Raw genomic sequence first — 21,059 nt, 5'->3', positions numbered from 1 at the left:
TTGCTCAGTAATTAGAGCAGCTGCAGAGACCAGGGCCATGGAAACATTAGATATTTTTTGTTCTAAATGTGGATGCTTTAAGAAATAGATAGTACTTTTTAGGCATGGCAAGTTGTGGTGTTCTCTCCCTCCCTCTCCCTTCCCCTGTGTCAGAGTTAAACTCAAGTTTTGCCATGAAGCAGGACAAATTCAAAACTGTTCTTTGATTATAATTTTTTTTTGAGGTTTTTATTGACATCAGATGAAAGTGAGGGTGCTTTGGAAATGCAGTGGAGCTCTCTTAATGATCTCTTTGCCTGGACCTCTTTTGTGGTATAAATCATTATCACTGGTACTATTTTTTGACTAGTATTTGAGGAAACTTTAAGAAGAAGCAGAAGCATCACTTTGCTATCTGAGCTATATCTTCCATGTATATTATATTGCTGCTTGTGCTTAGCCTCAGAGTTTGTTAGGTTTCTTGTAAGAGAGTGCTGGTTAAATACTTCTCAGCTGACAGAGCTAAATGCTTCAGCTTTGTTTTTTTTTTGAGCTGTGTTAGATGGTGTACAGATGTGGAAATTAAAAGCAAAAGTATTGTGTGAGAAAGCCCTGTCAGCAATTGTCAGTAGATTTTTCTGTTTGGAGGACAGTCATGGTTAGTAAAAGTTTTGAAGACACCAGACAGTTCTTTTCTGTTCTTGTTTACATATATTATCAGTTAGATTATATTGCCTTAAAAGGCATGTTTGAAGCAAGAAATCTAGTGCTAGGGTAAAAGCACTTACCCTAGATTTTGGTCAGCTGGATGTACATTTGTACTGCAAGCCCAGTTCTGATGAAAATACCACAAGTTCCTTTTCGATATAATTAATAAAATATTTTTTATCTTAAACTTATGAGGAGAAGGGAGAAAAGATCTTTCATTGGTGGTATTCTTTGTGGCTGAGATGTTGCACAGGATAATTGAAGTAAAATCTTTTCTGTGGAGATGCTGTGGCAATGGTGTGAAGGATGCAGGCCTTTCAAGTTTATTGAACAAGTTTTTTAACCACAGTGTCATCTTAGGATTTGTTCTATGCTTGATGTGTATGGAGAAACTGTGGAGCTAACATTTCTCCTGTGTTCTCAAGAAAAGACTAATGTGTACCATTGAATGGGACTGTGTGCTGGGCTGCAATGTAAGCTGTAGACTTGGGAAAATTATAATAAAACCCAAGCACAATCCTGCACAGTTCCTGTTAGGAAATTTATAAGGAAAGAAGGATTTTAATAAAACCAGGTGAAATTGATGTGTGAGGTTGTAGCTTTAAAGAAAGTATTGATCTTTGTATATAGCATAATGCACTGTAATATACTGTGGTTGAGTTTCTGAGATTTCTGTATGAGTATGTATGTCAATGTGTGTATGAATTCAAAATATTTGAGCATTTCTGAGTTGGAAGGGCAATAAAGTTAAGCACAAGAGCTGACTGCAGAACAGCTTTAACTGCAGATCTGCAGCAGCTTTAATGAACTCCCAGTTGTGCTGCTGGTTATAAGTGGTGCTTTGTTTATTGTATGAAGTTGAGTCTCAAAACAGCTTCTAATCATCAGCAGTGAAGTTCCTTGTTTCAGGTTGGGTATGATGCTACAGGAGGCTCCCTGAATTTGCAAACAAATAAATTAATGGGAAGAGAATAGTCCTTGTACATTTGAACACAAGCTTAGTACTGGCAGTAGGAAGGCATGAGGGTCATTGGTTTTACCCATTTTATTCTTCTGCTTGTGAAAGCACCATTCTTTGCCCTGCTGCTTGGGATGATGGGTTTGCTTGGTTAATGGTACTTCAGACCTAGATTTTGCAGGTGGGAAAGTAGTTTGGAAATCAGTGAGAGAACACATTGCATACAAAATGCATCTCATGAAAATAGGTACATTGTATGTATTGTTACATTCTCTGTTCTGCAGTGATTCTTGCTCAGTTCCTTTTTTGGCAGAAGGAGATTCCTTGGTATGAACCTACAGAGCGTGCCAGTTTAATGTAGTAGGGTAGGAAAATTTCACAAGAAGTGCTAAAAGGAAGTCAAGTTGCTCAGTATCTGTGATGGCAGATGGAAGGTGGTAGAGTTCTCCCATCTCCATAAATGAAATATAAGTTCTGTTGTTGGCCAACTTCGTTTATGTCTGGCTGGGTGGACAAGGTATAAAGGAGAGGATTCAAACAATGGACCTGTTCACCCAACTAGTTTCCTTCCATTTGCTGTAGTCATTAACAAGATCTTTAAAACTATAACTAGTGCATGCCCCAAAGTCTAATTTTGATACAGTGATTACTTCCTTTTTTACTTGCCCTTTAAAAGCCCCCTCATACTACTCCATGTAATTCATTACACTCACTCTTTAAAGAGTGTTTCTAACTGTTTTTTTAATGTAATAGTGTGGTTTTCAGTTGATGTTGTCTTGTAGTTCAGCTGAAAAGTTATTTAATAAAAGAAGGTAATGCATAATAAGCCCTCTGCCTCTTAAGGAAATTTAAGTAAGCTCTTTTCCCCATGAAAGTAGTTACCAGCTGTGTCTAGAGGTGCAGCAATACGAGTAATTTGTGCACCACTGAATGAAAATGTGACTCTTTAAAGCATTTGTTTCTATATTCAAAGCTCAGTGATGCTCTGTGGTACTGCAATCACAACTCATAACTTGTGCTTTTAAGCCTCAGAAGAAATGGATTGTAAGTACAGATGATCTGGGGAATCTGTTCTGGAAGATGTCAGGATTACTTAGAAACCTTTCACAAATTAGATGCTGAAATTACAGCAAATACAAGTAAATGTTCTAAATGTGTTTTATGCCACACATTCAGAAATCTAAAAACCCTTCATGAATTGCAGTTTCTACATGGAAATGTTTGGTTTCTACATAAATACCTGAACCTACTGCTTTGTGGCCTTAAATAGCGCATGAAGCCAGCTCATGATTCATGAAGCTTTTTAGTTCTGCCTTGTTTTCTTAAGAAGAGGCAAAAGCTGTAAACTGTGAGTGTTTTGCCTTCCAAAATGAACTTCTGGAAGGTGTGCAGTGGGATAAACTCAGAGTCATTTTGTACTTCTCAAAGCCTATTAATATTCTGTTGCATTTTCTTTCTTGCCCTTGATTTTCTTGAACAGGTTCAAATACACTTCTACTGAAGAACCTTGAAAGCCTCGTAAGTGGCCAGAATGGAGTTACAGTGAATGGTACTAAGGTTTTAAACTTCAAGTCTCATTTTTCAGTGGTTAGAGTTACAAGCATGTATGTGGAAACTTTTTTCGAAGAAGCTGAAGCAGTTTTGATCGAATCTGTTCTGATGCTTCTAAATACTTGTTTTACTGGGCTTTGCTTTTGTTGTTGGGTTCTCAGACAAATGTAAAATTTTTAGAGTTAACTCTGTTACTTACTGCAAGCAGATTATTTCTAAAGTGATAGTTTGTAGGACAGTCATTTATCCTAATTCCCTTGACACTTGCCCTACAAATACTGGTTACTGCAAAATATCATCTTGGTAGAACTGTTCCAACTTCCTTTCCTCTTAGTGAGCTTGTTTATTCCATGAGCATACTTGTGGGTAAATGATGTTGAAATTATATAAAACCAGTAAAATATCTTTCCTAGTTGATACATTATGTTAAAAATATACTAAAAACCAAAATTTTACATGATCATAGCATAGAATTATAGGTCTTTAAATCTGGTTTCTTAATACAGATGGGACTCCTGTAATGGGACAGATCAGGTGATGTTTGTTAAGATCTCCTTTGAGCTCAACTTAACTAGAGGAATTTCCAGTGCATCTTCTGCCTTGATGATGCTTAAGGTTCTTTGAAAGCATAGCTGAAAGCAAAAATAGAACATTTTAATTGTCTTCTGGTCTGAGATTCTAGGTGGGTTCATTTCCTTTTCTAGGGGTGTGAGCGGTTGCTGATCTTGCAGCTATTGAATGTATGCGAGGCTTGAAAGCAAGTCAGTTGCAACTGTAAACAGCTTTTACTTTTTAAAACAGTAAACTTTTATCCTCAGTAAAAGAAAAATTTCAGTCTGAGTTCCTGGCCAAGTTTATCTCCCTTTATGTATTTCCTGTTTCTTTGAAGGGTGCAAAGGTTCTCATGTGTAACAGTCTGAGGGAACTAAATTAGTCTGAAAGTGCAGACATAGTGATATTTCTGAAGAAAACAGAGGTGATATGTAATTATTTGAGGGTTTTTTTCCTTTTCTCAGTACCTTCTTCTAGGGAGTTACTGAAGCAGTGGGAGACTTCTATTATCTTATTTTTTTCCTTTTTTTCTTTTTTTTTTTTAAGAGGGCTTTAGGAAGAAAGACCTTCACACAATTTTTCTGTTTGTTTTGCTTTTCTGATTTTTTTTTTCCATATTACTGAAACAAAGCTGAATAATCAAAGAAGTACCAATGGGATTAACCTACTGCATGAAATAAATGGATTTTTTTCCTGTAAAGGAACACCAAGTGTCCTTGGGTTTGTTCCCTGCTTTCCTCACTCTCTAACTCCATAATAGAAGATACAGGATGGTTACCTGTGGGACATGAATGCTTTGCCTAGGAATGTTTGCTTTAGCTTTGGCTGATGGTGCTTAGTACACAGTTCTGTTATATAAAAGTATCTGTCCAAGCGCCTGAATGAACCTGTAAATGTGCCCAGACACTTAAAAAGCCTTATCAGATGACTTTTAGTTTATCAAAGATGGGAGGAAAAAAGATGTTCTTGATTAAAGGTAGCAATCTGAAAGAACCAGCACAGATATTTAACATTTTACTCCCCCCACCCCCTTTTTCTCTTATGTGCAGATTTGGTGTCTCAGGCTGGTAGGTGTTCTAATTCACCGTGGTTTATCAAAAGTGGAAGAGACAATGTTGTTTGGCAGTCTCTGTAGCAAGAGAGGAAGCATCTTTTGTTATTGACATCCTTTCTCTTAGCACTGCTCTTGCTTTTTGCCAGCTGCTCATTGTCTATACTTGCTTATTTAGTATTCACAAGGGATTTTACAAGTTCTTATCAGTTCGTTGCCACAGCACATCATTTCCTCTTGTCATCGGTACTCCTTGAATTGCTGGGGGGAGGATTTGCATTAGGGCTAGTGAGTGGTAAAACACCATTCATGAGCCAGTTGTTCTGCTCCTCTCCTTTTGGAGGCACTTTGTAGTAAAGGTCGCATTTCTAGTGCTGACTCCACCATGTCTTTTCCCCACTTCTTTTTTCTGGGGAGAAGAAAACAATTTTTTTTTTTTTTTGCCGAGGCTAAAAATATCTAGCTCTTCAAATACTCTTCTTAAAAGATATAAGGAAGTGTAGCATAAAATTAGCTACAGCTGAAAAAAGGTTGACCACATCTCTAGGTGGATAGAAAGTGGTTTGTGCTCTTCATTGGGTTTTTCTTCTAATTGTGCTACAGTTTCTTCTTATTTTTTTAATGCTCCCAAAAACATAGGAAAACTAATTAGAGCTCAAGAGAAAGCAGATGCTTTTGGATTTTTTTCCTTTTTGGAAATAAATATCCATTTGAGAAGCTGAGTATTTCTGTGCAGTATTGGCATTGGTAGGTTCCACCCTGCCTCTTCCTCGTTTCTTCATAGCAAGTTTAGTCTTCTAATGCAGTACTGTGACAGGGGTAGTATTAGTTTTAAAGCATATTCCACAAGCTTATCTTCTGAGAGAGAGGAATCAATTTAAGGAATATTAACAGGAACTATGCTGTCCCTATCATCCCTTGGTGATCCCTCTTCCCACTAATCAATAATGCAAGCTTTGGGGACTGAGAGCTTTTTTGGAATGTGATCATAGTACTTCTGGGATTTTGTTTTGAAACAAAATCAGGTGCAATGATGGGGTTGAAACGGGAAGTCTTTTCATATCTGCCTTTTTATTTTACCGCAGCCTTTATTTGTTTGCTAATTTCTTGTTAAATTGTCTTTTTCCTAGTACTGAGTTGGAGGAATCGATCATCATTTTTGATGGGAAGACTTCATCACTGACATCTCTGTTCGTTTGTCATCCTCCAGGAAATAATACGGCTCATCAGTTGTAATAACTGCTTTGGGTAGACACTGACATCTATTTAGAAAAAAACCAAATAAATAAACAAAAAAACCCCAACAGACAAAACCCAACAAACTTTCTGAAGACTTGTGTCAAATGACGTCAATGGCCAGTTTGTTCTCCTTTACTAGCCCAGCTGTAAAGCGTCTGTTGGGCTGGAAACAAGGAGATGAAGAGGAAAAATGGGCAGAAAAAGCTGTCGATGCTTTGGTAAAAAAGCTGAAAAAGAAAAAGGGTGCTATGGAAGAACTGGAGAAAGCCTTGAGCAGTCCAGGGCAGCCCAGCAAGTGCGTTACTATCCCCCGCTCTTTGGATGGACGGCTCCAGGTTTCTCACAGAAAAGGCCTTCCCCACGTGATTTACTGTCGTGTGTGGCGCTGGCCGGATCTACAAAGCCATCACGAGCTGAAGCCATTGGATATTTGTGAATTTCCTTTTGGATCCAAACAAAAGGAAGTCTGCATCAATCCATACCACTACAAGAGGGTGGAGAGCCCAGGTATGTTTGAAAGTTACTGTCCTAAAAACTGAACAGAATCTTTGGTAATCATTTAACTATTCACTCCATCATCCTCCTCCTCCCATGGTACTGTACAACCAATTAAAAGTGGTTTATGAGGCAGTTTGGGAGAGGAATGTTTAAAGTATACCTTACTGGTGGTGTTTTGGGGAGGTGTGTGGTCTATTTTGTACTAGCTGTTTTTTTGAGATTAATCACCTTTTTCCCACTGACCTCTTAAGCCTGCTGCCCTTAAAGCTAGTAGAAAAACTCTCCTTTGTCATAAAATAGAAAGCAGTGATGTGTTCTTTCAGTTTCAGTTTCTTTGAGAAACTTGTTTCAAAATCTCAGTCCTTGCAAGGAGGTTGGTGGCTGCCTTTAAGGGGCTTGCTATTTAATCAATGTGTGACATGAACTGAGGAGATAAAAAATAAAATTAATCAAATTCTAGGAAATTCTAGGGTGATAGAGTTCCCCACATAACTTCCCAGTTAGGAGACAGCAGAGCTGAATAGAATCAAGAGATGTGATCAGTTACAGGAAGGTGTGTGTCAGATGTGTGTCAGGTAAGGAGCCTGCTGTTAAAGTGTGCTGCCATGGGAAAGGTGAGGAGGATTGGGATTGCAGTGGGAGAGATGAAGAATGTTTCTGTGGACAGTGTGGTGAGAAGTTGCTTCCCTTGCTTCCCAAAGTGGTTGTAACTCTACTGCATTGACTGTAGTGCTCAAGTACCCTGCTGCAGCACTGGAATTACAGACTTCACCAGTCCTGAAGTTATAATATATTGCAGTATAGAATTTGTTTCTCCTCAGTGGAAGGGACAATATATACTCATATAATTTGACTGTAGTAATAGAGACTGTATTTCCATTTTCTTTGATTTGCTGATGTGTGCAGATGTGAGTGTTTCAGTTCTACATGTAGCCTGGTTTGGTTTATTATTTTTTTAAAAAAGGTCATCTTCAAGTTGTGTGAAACACGTGTGTTTTCATGATTCTTGCAAGAGGGAAGTTTGAATCTTCTGTCAAGTATGATGTAGAAAAATAAAGGCGAGAGGATGTGTAAAGGCATGCCAGATTCATCCCCTGCTCCTCTTTCCACCCCAGCTAGAGTTGAAATTATCATGATGAGCAGAATAGCACATTATTTGTTCTCTTTACCTTATATCTCAGGTTTTAATCTAAATGTATCTGGGTGTTGTTTGTGTTTTGCAGTTCTACCTCCAGTGTTAGTGCCTAGACATAGTGAATTCAACCCCCAGCACAGTCTGCTAGTTCAGTTCAGGAACCTCAGCCACAACGAGCCCCACATGCCACACAACGCGACATTTCCAGACTCCTTCCAGCAGCCCAACAGCACTCCGTTCTCCATCTCGCCAAACAGCCCCTACCCCCCTTCTCCAGCCAGCAGCACTTACCCGAGCTCCCCAGCCAGCTCTGGGCCATCCAGTCCCTTTCAGCTGCCAGGTGAGTACAGCCTGAATGTCAGTTTAATAAAAATCATTGAAATGTCACATGTTGTTGTGACCTATGACCTGAGGAGTTTGTGGTATTTGCAATAAATGGCTTTTTCTTTTGAATTATGTGGGATTTTCTTCCTAGTTTTGTTACTGGTTGATTGTTACAGTTTTATTTTTCCAACTGATTTTTGTCATGGATGTAATACTGGTGAGTTATTTTGCACAGCTTCACTATAGCATATTTAATCCATACTTTAGAATAATATTTCGCAATGGAAAAAAAGCAAATGCATGATGCTGAGCAGGAAGTTTACTGATGTCTTTTATTGAATAAAAGCACTTAAAATATGGTGTTTAACTGGAAAAAAAGTAATGTTTCTGTTGGGAAAAGATTGGCTTAAACTGTTTCTGTTTAACTGAGTTGGAAAATACAGAAGAAACAATTGATAGGGGCAAAGGAAAGAAGTCTTACTGATTCTGTCTGATTATTGGTGCGGTTTATAAAGCCAGGAATTCAATAAAGATATTATTTTTCCACTAGCTCAGTGGCCTCATCATGGTTCTGTCTGGTTGCTCAGGTCCCCAGAAGTGTCCCAGTCTGAGTGTCTGTGTTGGCCAAGTTCTGGGATCACTGTGGTAGATGCATTTATGGGGCATAATGGGCTGCTGCCACACTGAGTGTTGTGCTGATGGCAGAGAACAGGTCCAGACTTTCATAATGAACTCAGCCTGCAGGAGCAGCAAAAAGCCCCAAACTCTTCTAGGCCTTTGTTATACTAAACAAATCGTTACTTTTCTACGGCTTTATTTTTGAACACTGAGAAGAGAGTAAGCAAGAAAGTTAATGTTAAAGCAGAGTCATCTTGTCCAAATGCAGGAGTGTAGGTATTAAAGAAAAAACAAAAACCACAGAAAGAAAGATAAGTTCATAAATACTCTGAACTGTTGAAGTTTATTCTTATTTTTTTCATGTTTGTAGCTGATACTCCACCTCCTGCATATATGCCCCCTGATGAACAAATGGCGCAGGATAATTCACAGTCTATGGACACAAGCAATACAATGATCCCTCAAATCATGCCAAATATATCTACCAGAGGTAAGTTGTACAGTCTGGTGTAAAATTACATAGTTTGTCTTCTTGCAACTCATGACCAAACTGAATGAATAACTTTAAATGGGCCAGTAAATCTTGCTGATAGGTAGAAGCAGTTTTCCTAGCAAACTGGGGCTGTGAGTGACATAATTGAGAAATAAAACTTGCCTTGCTTATTTTTATTTTCATCTTTTCCTTTTAAAGCCTCAGGTGCATAATGTGGCTTACAGTGAGTTGAACTTTCATATCTTTTCTGCTATAAATAACATTTCAGCACAAAGAGCACAAAGGCTCTGAAAATTGAGTCCCAAAATACCAGTTATAACAGATTTTTTAAAAGTGGGCAGAAGAGTTTATGTTTTACCTGCTGTCACATAGTCTTGTGTGTGTAAGGTTGTTTTTGTGTAATATTTGGCTTAAAGTTGGAAAATAATGGTAAAATCAACAGGCCAGCTAAAATGCATGAAGGTCTAAATCACAACACTTCTTGCCCATCATAATTGTTCACTAAGATTTTACTTGTTCATTGGTGTTTTGGAAGGTTTGCTTGACAGTTGAAGCTTTAATATTTTAACACTTGTGTGAACTGTTACTTCCATTTGCTTTTCAGATGTTCAGCCCGTTGCCTATGAAGAACCCAAACACTGGTGTTCCATTGTGTATTACGAGTTAAATAACCGTGTTGGGGAGGCTTTCCATGCATCTTCCACAAGTGTCTTAGTAGATGGGTTTACAGATCCCTCCAATAACAAGAACAGGTTCTGCTTAGGTTTGCTCTCCAATGTTAATCGTAACTCAACGATCGAGAACACTCGACGGCACATTGGCAAAGGTAAAACTGGGTTGTCTTACCCATGGCTGAGAAACCAAGTCCTTGGTTTTATTTCTGCTTCTCTGTACTGTAGCAGTGATTATTCTCAGATGAGAATGCTAGAGGTAATCTGTGATACATTATCTACCTCTCCAGTATCAGAAAACATCTTAGTTAGGCATGGTTTGATTCTAATTAGTCAGGAATTGCATGCATTTTTCTTTGTCACTAATTAAAAAGACTAAATATTACCCTTTCCTTACCAAACTAGATTGCCATTGGGGCTTGCTTGTTAGGGTAAATGATGTGTAGTGGTTTGTGTTTCAGCACCAAGAAACATAACAGGATATGCCATGATATTCTACATTATATCTACTTCTTAAATCAAATTCTCCCTACACCTTTACAGTATGTCAGATTTTTTTTGTTGTTGTTGTAAGGTATTACCTGCTGTCTACGGTATGTTCAAATATCTTGGTGAGTTGGCAGCAGGACTTTGAAGTGCTAATGCAAAACTGCAAGGGCTCATTTGTCTGAGTGAATCCATGGGGTGTGGATGTGTGTGGGAGGGATTCCTGGAGACAGCAGGTTTTGCAAGATCTTCTAGTTTTCCTGTACTGTTTTGGCTGATAGTACATAGAGATGCAGAGTTTTCATCTTTGATGGAATGTGCCTGGATTATCTTAAATTGTAGAACACTTTTTCTGTTTTTTTTTTTGTGGGGTTTTTTTTTGTGATGGGTCCTGATAAGGGAACCCTGTTTCTCTTGCCAATGTTTGGAAGCTTTTTTACCACCTAAGAGCATTTGATAAAGTTGGTCTTGACTGTTGAAAATTCACCCTGTCCCATAACATTCTTTTAATTAGAAACGATGTTAAATATGACAAAATTTTGCAGATAATTTGGAGACCAGAAGTTCTATTTTTATCTGTTGTAAACTTGGCTCTGCAATGCAGTTGTCAAAAGAATAATAAATAATATTATAAAGGGGAACAAATGATTTGTGGGGTGTGGGTGGTTTGTCAGGCTCTTTTGTTTTGGCTCACCCCTTTTGATGGTATTGGCAGAGAAATCTTGTGCATCTGCATAAGGTCAGAAGTGTAACCAGGACCCATCATCATGTTGTAATGAGCTTTAAAATGTCTGCATCTCTAATAATAATTATTGAATTTAAACTTTGCTTTATGGTAACTGTTCTGACAAGAGTTAAGGTTGTTTAGGGATAAAATACTATTTATGGCTTTTGCTTGAAAGGTCTTGAGGTTTTGCCTCCTTAGAATCACCCAATCCTATGTGCTAAGGTTTTTTACTGTAGCTGGCAAGTGGTGGTCACTGTCTTTTTAAATAAGTAGGGTTGTGTTTTGAAGATGCATTCGTGCCCACCCCAGATTGCCTGACAGCTGCTTGTAGGTATTGAACCAATGGTTCCTCTGTAACCTCCATCCTACCTTAGTCCCAGGTGGGTCTAGCAACATTCACAACAGTTGCTGCTGTCTGAAAGATTAACTTGCATTTGTTGACTTGCTGCAGCCTCCTCTGCACTCCACAGGATAGTCCATAGTGGATTCTCAGGGTATTGCAGGGAAGACTTAGGAGGAGCTGTATCCCAACCATATAAAATCTGGGATAGGGGAAGGAAAATCAGGTGTCTCAGTGAAGCAGCACCACCTGAGTTTTGGGTGCTGAAGGGATGGGCAACTTCTGGATATTAATTTTTAGTCAGTAATAATGCTGTGTAGTCTTCAAAACATGCATAGCTGAATGCAGACAGATGTGATAAATCTAGGGACTTTGTTAAGGTTTGTAAAGCCTGATGCTAATTAAGTGCAGCAACTGTTGGACTTAGCTGTCCTTTGGCTTGATAAAATGTACTGAAAGTCAGAGCACACTGTGGATATACTTTCTCATTCATGTCTATCACTGACCCTTCTCCCAGGACACACCTATTTCTGTTCTACTTGGCATAGGCAGAAGCTGCCTATAAAACTGGAAACTAAAAGTTTCCTATAAAACTGGAAATCCACATAAATTCTCTAGAAAAATAGCTTTAAATAACAGTTGAAATGTGGCAGTAATTTTTTAATTCTATTCTGCAACTGATCAGAGAAGGACATCTAGTGGCTTGGTGTATCATGAACCTGCTATGTTGAAATGAGACAGTGTGTTACAGTGTGAGCAAAAGCTTTTCTGAAAACCTCCTCAGGCAGATATTTACATCTTTTTTTTTTCCAGTAAAATAGAATTTACGATAACTACCTCAAAATCAGAGACAACAAAGTAATTTAAAATGTTCTTATCTTTGTTTTCAAGGAGTTCATCTCTACTATGTTGGTGGAGAAGTCTATGCTGAGTGTTTAAGTGATAGCAGCATATTTGTACAGAGCAGGAACTGCAACTACCACCATGGCTTTCATCCAACAACTGTATGCAAGATTCCCAGTGGATGCAGTCTGAAAATTTTTAACAATCAGGAGTTCGCTCAGCTTTTAGCTCAGTCTGTCAACCATGGATTTGAAGCAGTATATGAGCTCACCAAAATGTGCACAATTCGAATGAGTTTTGTAAAGGTAAATTATGGCGAGGGTATTTAAGCTTATTGTGGGTTTGGGTATTTAGCAGTAATTCCATTAGCACTGTAGCAAAGCTGTTCTGGCCTGATGTGGTTCTTTGTAATGATAAGTGATTAAAGTGATTAACTGGGGGAGAAGGAAATCGGTGCAAGAAAGGAAAAGCACAGATTGCTGTATTGAATATTGGCTATGTGTTCAGTTACTTCAGTATTCAGGACAGGAATTTATTCATTATGGTTGCTGTAATTTTGTTAAAGGAGATTTAAGTTTATGCTCTAAATTTCAACGAGTAAAGTGAATAACAAGTCCACTAAAAGAATGTGAGTAAAAAGGAGCATAATTATTGAAGAAAATTTTCAGCTTCTTCAAATTGATTATTAGTTTTAAAAAATTCCTGGTTATGGAAAAAAGACAGAATGTGAATTTCTCAGGTCAAGCTGTGCTGTTACTCTCACAGGAGAGTTTCCTGAGCATCATTTAATCACGTCTCCGTCTGTCTCAGGTTTAGTGTGGAGTCCAAACTTGGGCTTTCCAGGCATTTTATTTGTATCTTGTTCAAAAGAAGTCTCTTTGGCTTTGTCAGTTATGATGAATACTGCTCAGTTTGAGAGTGTGGAGGAGAAGGGAGCAGGAGGTTGAAAGTGAAGAGAGATGTTCCTGGCCATGGCCAGGAGTCATCCTCAAGTCAACAGTGAGCTCCGCAGGAGGCTGGAGCACGCAAGACTTGATTCAGACTTCCAGGTGCAGCTTCCTTCCTGCTCCTTCCCAGCCTCAGGTTTGTTCCTTTTGATCACTGTGATTGTGAATTACCTTCAGATAGGTATCCTGAGATCAAGATTTCCTGCTTCTTGTTAGTAGTTACATCTTAAAAGACAATCATGTTCTCAAGTTGATCAGTACCACTTTGTTCATTTTCTAGGGCTGGGGAGCTGAATATCACCGGCAGGATGTCACAAGCACCCCGTGCTGGATAGAAATTCATCTTCATGGGCCCCTCCAGTGGCTGGATAAAGTACTTACACAAATGGGTTCTCCTCTTAATCCCATCTCATCTGTTTCATAGTGCTGAAATTCCATCTGCAGCCTTATTTTTAGCGAACTTATTCTAATTCTAGAGAAACTTCCAGTGGATACTGTGAGCTATATGGAGAATGGATCTAATGATTTAACTTTTTATTTTTTTTTTTTTAGATCCCTTGTGACCAATTCCATTGTGTATAGCTAATCAGTTTTACATTTCAAATTGTTCTTGTGATGCTTAAGTGACAGTTGAGCCCTAAGGGAAAAAATAGTCTTGAAAAATTCAGAACACTTTTCTTCCCCTTAAAGCTTAAACAGACAAATGTCTTAACTGGAAAACCTTTTTGTCCTGTAGGGACAAGAATTAATGAAGACTGACTTCAGAAAATAAATACATATCATAATTTGGGATTTTTTTAATGTTTATGAAACTGTTTGAACATATGCAGCAAAGCTTGCAAGCTGTATTTTTAGCATAGTGTTTTAACATCTTAAGGTTGACATCTGTCATAAGCAAAATTAGACTTTATCATGGCTAATTTGCCTCAGATGGAGCAATGTGATTTTTTTTTTTGTAAGTGTACACATGAAATATACTTTTTACAAATATTGGAGTGGTGTAAAAATACTTGTATTTTCTATTGGAAAATGCTGTCATAAACACAATGTATATTAATGCAGAATAGCAGTTCTTAGCCTTTTCCCACTTTGGTTTTGTAATATCTCTTTTAACCACCATTTAAAGTAGTAATTGATCCAAGGTAAACATCCTGCACGTTTCTGGAGTAGTGATTCTTGTTTTGCTTTGATTTACACTCATGCAGTTTGGATTTGGTTGCCAAGGCTATTTCTTTTTAGGTACCTTTCTCTATTTTAACATAAACACTACTATTTGTAAATGGCAGTGCTTACTACTTTTTGGAAGGATTAGGTTTTTTGTTTTCTTTTTGGTATTTTAGCTGTTTATTTTGCCTGTCTGGAATTGATCTGTGTTAGGCCTTTTTAGTCTCTCAGTAGACACTATGCAGTATTAGTGATGACACTGTATTTAATTCACTTTCAAGTATAAATTTGAGTCTCTGAAGACTGTGAGTGGCTTAGCAAATGAGTAACTGAATGCAGAAGCTTTTACTTCCAGATCGTGTAATTTAATTCAGACCTGTTGGTAATGACCAAAAGTAATCACTTCTTTGTAGCCTGAATGAAACTGCTCTCGATCCTGTCCCTGTGGCAGGGGTTCAATCAGAAGACTTGTAACTGTGGTTGGCATCTTTATGGGATTGAAGGACTGTATTAATATGACAGTGGAATTTCTCTCTCACAGCTAAAGAATCACAGAATGTTGAAGTTTGGAAGGGACCTTAAAGATCTCCTGGTCCCAACTTCCCTTCCATGGGCAGGGACACCTGCCACCAGACCAGGTTGCTCCAGGCCTTCTCCAACCTGGCTTTGAACACTACCAGGGTTGGGGCATCCACAGCCTCTCTGGGCAACCTATGCCAGTGCCTTACCAGCCTCACAGTAAAGAATGTCTTCTGTATGTCTAAGCTAAAATTGCCCTCTTTCAATTTGGACCCATTACTCCTTGTCCTGTCACTACAGCTCCAGACAGAGTCCCTCTCCAGCTTCCCTGTAGCCCCTTCAGATAGTGGAAGGTTCCCATGAGGTCTCCACTCAACCTTCCTTCTCCAGGCTGAACAGCCCCAACTTGTTCAGCCTCTCTTTGCAGGAGAGGTACTCCAGTCCTCTTACCAGCATTGTGACCTCTGGGCTTGCTCCAGCACTTCCATGTCCTCCTAATGCTGAGGGCCCCAGAACTGTTGTCAGCACTGCAGGTATGGTCTCACAAGAGCAGAGCAGAGAGGGCAGTGCCCTCCCTCACCCTGCTGCCCACATTCCTTGGGATGCAGCCCAGGATTCTGTTGGCTTTCTGGGCTCTGAGTGCTAAGTGCCAGTTCCTGGTGAGCTTTTCATCAGCCATCACCAAGTCTTTCTCTGCAGGGCTGCTCTTGGTCACTTCTCTGCCCAACCTGTGGGTGTGTCTGGGATCGCTGGGACCCAGGTGTAGGACCTTGCACTTGACTTTGTTGAACTTCATGATGTTTGCATTTGGCAAACTTTGGTAGAGAATTTAAACATTATGTTAAACACTAAAAATCAACATAGCATATGCGTATTTCCCTCCTTTATATGATAATAAAGAGGCTGAAAGAAACATGTTAAGAAAATTAGAAGTGAATTATATACAAAATTTTTGCATGCAGAAAGACTCTATTATATTTTTAACCTCACCTTGCTTTTTCTCTTTCCTGAGCACCTCTTCAGAAAAGGGTTCAGTGTTTGAGGGAGAAGCTGAAAACTAATATGCAAATACTTACTAAAAGATATGTTGCAGTTAATTGCTGCAATCCTGAGAAAGTTATTTTTAAAGAAGTTCTTGTGTCTTCTGTTGAATGACAGTTTCTCCTCAAATGTGGAAACCGTGCATCGTATGGTACCTAAGTAACAAATTATCTTAAAGGATTGAAATTGTTTACGTGTCATTAAAATGTTTTTTATGAATTGCCTTAAAGGAATAAACTGTAACACTTCTGCAGAACCCTAATGTTTTTTTGTACAGGAATTTCTGTATTACTGTCTTGGCTTTTTGTGTTTTGTTGTGTTTTTTTAAACAGTTTCTCAAGTATGTTTGAAAACAGATGATTGCATCTTCAGAAGGGGGAGTGACATTATTTGCCACATAGGTTTGGTTTCTTCCCTTTCATTCTTTGATGCTGCAACCCACACAGAGTTCTTTTGATTGAATAAGATGCCAAGTCAGTTGGCCACAGGATCCAGCTTCTATTTTCTTCTTGGGGCCTGACATTTGTCAAGTTGCTGTTCTGACACTACAGTATAGTCTATTTCTTGACTACCTTATGTAATGAACGACATGGCACATTGAATTAAGAAAAGATTGCAGTTGTAGGTACAAGATTTTACATTATCCAAAATGTTTTTTCACCTGGCTTCATCTCTGTTCACTTGTATGCTTATGTGTGGCCAACTGAATGACTCAGGAGTGGGTGCTGCAGTGGGTGTTGTGAGCCAGAGCTGGTGCTTAGTGCTAGTATTGTGGTTAGATTGGCTACCCATGCACTGAACCATAATTTCTGCAATAATATCCAGTTAACCCACTTCTGATGCTGTCATTAAGTACTGAAATGCTCTGGCGTTTTTCTGCTTGTGTACATATTCTGGGACTGTAATAGTTGCAGTGCTGGGATATCCTTGTGACTGCTGGTTTTGGCAGGGCAGGCTTGCAGGAGCAAGCCCAGTCAGATTTGTCTGCGTTCCACTTCTCTCCAATTAGGGCTTTTTGGGAGCTTTCTGGTGAGCAGATTTTGTGTGCTGCTGGTTCATGGTGTTGCTAATCCTGTTTTGTTCATCTGTGCTGCTGATACAAAATTCAGATATGGGTGCATGGATAGATTGGATGGAAAGTTGGTGCCAACGATGTGTAAAGTGTAGTGAGAGCAGGGAGTGCTGCTCCTGGTACAGCACATTGTGCAGAAATCACCCCTTGGTCTAGCTGGAGGGATGGGGTCATTGGCTCAGACAGTGGCAGATGGAGCCTTTCCAGTGTAGCCCAGCTTAGACTCGTTGTTACTCCTCAGTAGAAAATGATTTGGCTTTCCTAGTGCATTCTTTCTGGGCATCTTTCTGCTTTGCACCAGCCCCACACTGACTGTCAGCTTTGGCAATACCAGCAGAGAGCCTGGATCAGGCTTATCCTGGACACTTCCCTGGGAGTGCTTTTCTAGTCCCTGAGGTGGGACAGCAGCTTGGCTGTTGCTCCTTAGACAGCTGGGCCTTGCTGGCAGTCAGGCAGTGCCTTGTGTATCACACTCGTGAACTGCGTCAGCATCAAGTAGTTGTCTGTGAAGGGCTGACACTGGGTTGTGGAATCTACAGGACCAAAATCAAACCTAGCACAACTGAGCAGTGAGAGACAAATCTGACACAACAGCCCAACAGGCAAAATAGTGATGAAACAGCCCAGGTGTTATGATTCAGGATGGAATTGTTTAAAATGCTGGAATTCTTTTACTTGAAGCAATGATTTTTTTCTTCCCTACAGTATTACAGTGTGAAAGTTGTCAATTCTTGGGTGTAAGATCAACTTGGATTCTTGCAGTATAACTCTAGAAGACATGAAAATGTCCTCACTAGTCTGAAATAATAACTTTCAGGGTGTTGTTTTACTTGCTCAAAGTGTTGCTGGTGATAGTTTCTGGAAAAGCAAACAAACAAAAACCAAAAACGAAACCAAACTATTTTCTGAATGTTTTGCTTCAAATGACGTGTGACTAACTTTCTTCTGTAGTTGAGAGGTTTCTTTTGAGGAGGGTTTCCCATTCTGAATTCAAATCAATAGACCAAACCATCAGATTACAACAAAATGTTGCTTTCTTGTGCTGCTCCATAAACCTGCTTCTGTGTTTGTTGCGAGCATAACCTTTATGCTTTTGTTTACATTGTAGGAAACACAGTTCTAGCAATGAGGTTTTTTTCATTTAACTCTAAACATCTTTTTATTTTGTTAATTTTAAAATTACTAGGTTTTGCTATGTAATGTTTTTAAAGATGTTTTTTGCATACTGCTGCTCATATTTCAATAAACAAAACAAAAACCCCACATGTTCTTCTGATTTCTTTTGTCTGTAACTCTGTGTCTCAAGTATTTCTTTACAAGGGTTAATTTATCACGTGTAACTTGCTGCTGATATCTCTCCATGCCCATATTCCTCCTCACACAGAGGTGATCCTGTCATTTTAAAAATACTTTCCTGCAGCTTTTTGGTAACATAAAAGCTGCTGTTCTCTGGGAAGCAGAGACTTAAATTATTTAATTACTTCATTATAAAGAGTTGTTTGGGTTTTTTTCTTGTAGAATGCAGTAGCCAAAATGGTATCATTTTGATATACTTTGATAACAGAAATACTTCAGTTGGTAGTACAGAAAATTGTTTATCTGTAAGACTTCAGCAGTCTGGTGATTGTTGGGGGTGGTTGGGGTTCTTTTTACCACTGTGGCCAGCTGTAACATTTTGAAACAACTCATTGGGTCTGAATGTGTTGAGCTTTGAACTAATGACCAACAGTGTTTCAGTGAATTGAAGGTTGCACAGGTATCTCTTGTATCATTACTGCTGCAATAAAATGTACATTTAGAACTGTATATTAGCTTATTTTTAAAGATTGAGGGGAAGGCAATTTTTTCCCTTTTTTACCAAAATAGTACAGAAATAGAGGTTGAAAAGTGGTGTACATATATTTTTTTTTTTTTTTGGCAGTGTGAGTAAAAAACATTGAATCCTAGTTCCACAATGACAAATAATTTATTTAGTATAAAACTGAAATGAAAATATTGATACAACTTTGTCCTGTCTGGGCTTCCTGCTTTGGGATTTAATTTTACCAGCAGACTGCCACCTGCAGTAATACTCTGAAATTCTGCCATTTTCTCAATAATGAGTTTTTTTCCTCTCAGGATGAGAATCCTCTGGATTCTCATTCCTGAATGAAAATCCAATCACTCAGGTAAAAAAACTATATTTTTAATTAAACTTGATATTGTACTATTTTTATGGGCTTGCTTCCAAAACAATGATTGTGATGAAAATCCCTGGAAGATTTACTGTGATAGTATTACACAGATTATACAGCCTAATTTGTGAGCAAGATCTCAGATGAGAGATCTTGGTTTATTTGCTTTCCAGAAGCTGGAATTCTATTTTTAAGTAAAAATCAAGAAAACGAAATACTTTGATTATTAAAAGTTTTAAATAATGTCGAGATGAAGAGGGTTTTTTTTTTTTAATCTTACTGGTTTTTCTGAGGAATTTGGAGGTACAGTAACAACTCCAGGAGCAGGTAGCCAAAGTAATCTCTGAAATTCTTTATTCATGGGATTTTCACAGATGGAAGAAAGGTTTTGGGTGAAACACCCCTCTTCCACCCCCTCTCCAACCTTCACTGTGTGTTAAATGTCAGACGCCACTTCTGTTCACTGCTATGTGAAAAGCAAATACCTCAGTGTCATTTAAAGTAATTAAACATGGGCTGTCCTGTGCCCTGGGACAGGAGCAATCCTTGTCCTGGAGGACAGAGCAGGTTTCTGCCTGTTCCATATGGAATTGCTGAGCTGTGTTGCTGTTGGAGCTGCCCGTGCTGTGCTGGAGGGAGCAGCAGAGGCAGCACCCAGAGGTGTCCTGGGCAGGTGTGTCCCTGTCACCACCTGCAGCTCCTGCCCCACACAGGGGCTGCCTTGGCTGTCACCAAAGGGATGCTCAGCAGGGACTGAGCTGCTGCACTGAGTGGGATTTGCACAAACAGGCACCAAAGTGTTCCTGCTACAGACGATGTGGGACAGCGAGGGCAAGGGAGAATTCTCATAACAACAAAATGGTAGGTGTTGTTTATACACACCAGCAGATTAATGGGAAATCTTTTTTATTTCAGACTTAGGTCTTGAAAATAAGCTTCCAACTTGTGTTCAGAAATAAGTGTACTTAGATAACATTTCCCTCCCCAGTGACAAATGCTGTAAAGCCACTTCCATGGAGATGTGAGGTGAGGGTGTTGAAGGGTGACATTCTGGGGGATAGAAGCTGTTGGGTCATCTCCAGCCATTCTGTGTTCCAGCTTCTTGCAGGACTCCTTTTTTCCACAAGACATTGGAAGAAAAACCCCACACCTGTTTCTGTTCTAAGGAAAATTTTACTTTGTTGTTTATAAATATTTTTTTGTTTTTTCCATTCTCTTTTTTGAAATAACTGTTGTTTGCAATAACAGAATTTATTTCCAGGACTAAATTGGAAGTGCTGTGTAACCCAGTCACTCCTGCAAGTCCTGATTTTCTGAAGTCTCTTAGAGAAACTGCTGATGGCCAGCTCAGGAGTCACTTGAGACAGCTTTGAGCTCTGTGTGTGACTTTGACTTCAGACACAAAACAGACAAAACAGGCTCTGTTCTGTAAAAGCCAGATGGAGACTATTTGGACTGCTGGTCCAAAATGTTAACACAGTGTTCAGGCAGAGCAATGGGATGAGCAAGCTCCCAGTTATGGAAAGTTCTTGATGAGGAGCATGGAGCTGGTGGTTTCTCCTTGGTTCCTCAGTGCAGGGCTGTGGCAAACTCCTCATGAGCACTGCCTGTGCCAAAGGCTTGGGCAGCTGCATTCAAAACCATCCACAACTAATAATGTTGTGATTCATTCACAGCAGAATGAAATAGCACAATAATAATAATAATAATCCATTCAAAGGGTGGCATGAGCTTCAAAGTGTCTCACTGCTTCCAGGTGGAAGTGATGAGTTCTTTCCCTGGCCCAGAGGGAGAGTTTGAGCCTTCTTCAACACACAGCTCCTGATTCAGCAGAGCCCTTAGCTATGGATGTGAAGGCTACAGATGCTCCTCAGGGTGTTACAGGAGCTGCTCCTCTTTTGAAAGCAAAGCCGATTATTGAGAATTTCTCTGAATGGGGACCGCTCTCCTTCTCACAGCCTCGTGCCCC

The 21,059-nt window shown here is 39.2% G+C and overlaps 1 protein-coding gene across 2 annotated transcripts in view; it reads left to right on the top strand.

Annotated features, from left to right (window-relative positions):
- SMAD5 (SMAD family member 5) overlaps positions 1 to 18,179 on the top strand; it is a 33,708-nt gene extending 15,529 nt beyond the window's left edge. For both annotated transcript variants that reach the window (XM_023936044.2, XM_086852169.1), the window contains exons 2-7: positions 5,930 to 6,545; positions 7,760 to 8,011; positions 8,984 to 9,103; positions 9,711 to 9,932; positions 12,222 to 12,478; positions 13,401 to 18,179. In XM_023936044.2, coding sequence (XP_023791812.1) covers positions 6,143 to 6,545; positions 7,760 to 8,011; positions 8,984 to 9,103; positions 9,711 to 9,932; positions 12,222 to 12,478; positions 13,401 to 13,544 — 1,398 coding nt within the window. In that variant the 5' untranslated portion in view covers positions 5,930 to 6,142 and the 3' untranslated portion in view covers positions 13,545 to 18,179. The remainder of the gene's footprint in view (positions 1 to 5,929; positions 6,546 to 7,759; positions 8,012 to 8,983; positions 9,104 to 9,710; positions 9,933 to 12,221; positions 12,479 to 13,400) is intronic.
- The last annotated feature ends 2,880 nt before the right edge of the window (positions 18,180 to 21,059 follow it).

Source organism: Cyanistes caeruleus, chromosome 15 (genome assembly GCF_971803275.1).
Source record: "Cyanistes caeruleus chromosome 15, bCyaCae1.hap1.1, whole genome shotgun sequence".
In the NCBI taxonomy this organism is placed as follows: domain Eukaryota; kingdom Metazoa; phylum Chordata; class Aves; order Passeriformes; family Paridae; genus Cyanistes; species Cyanistes caeruleus.
The sequence above is the reverse complement of the archived record's forward strand: the minus strand, read 5'-3'. Positions and strand labels throughout refer to the sequence as shown.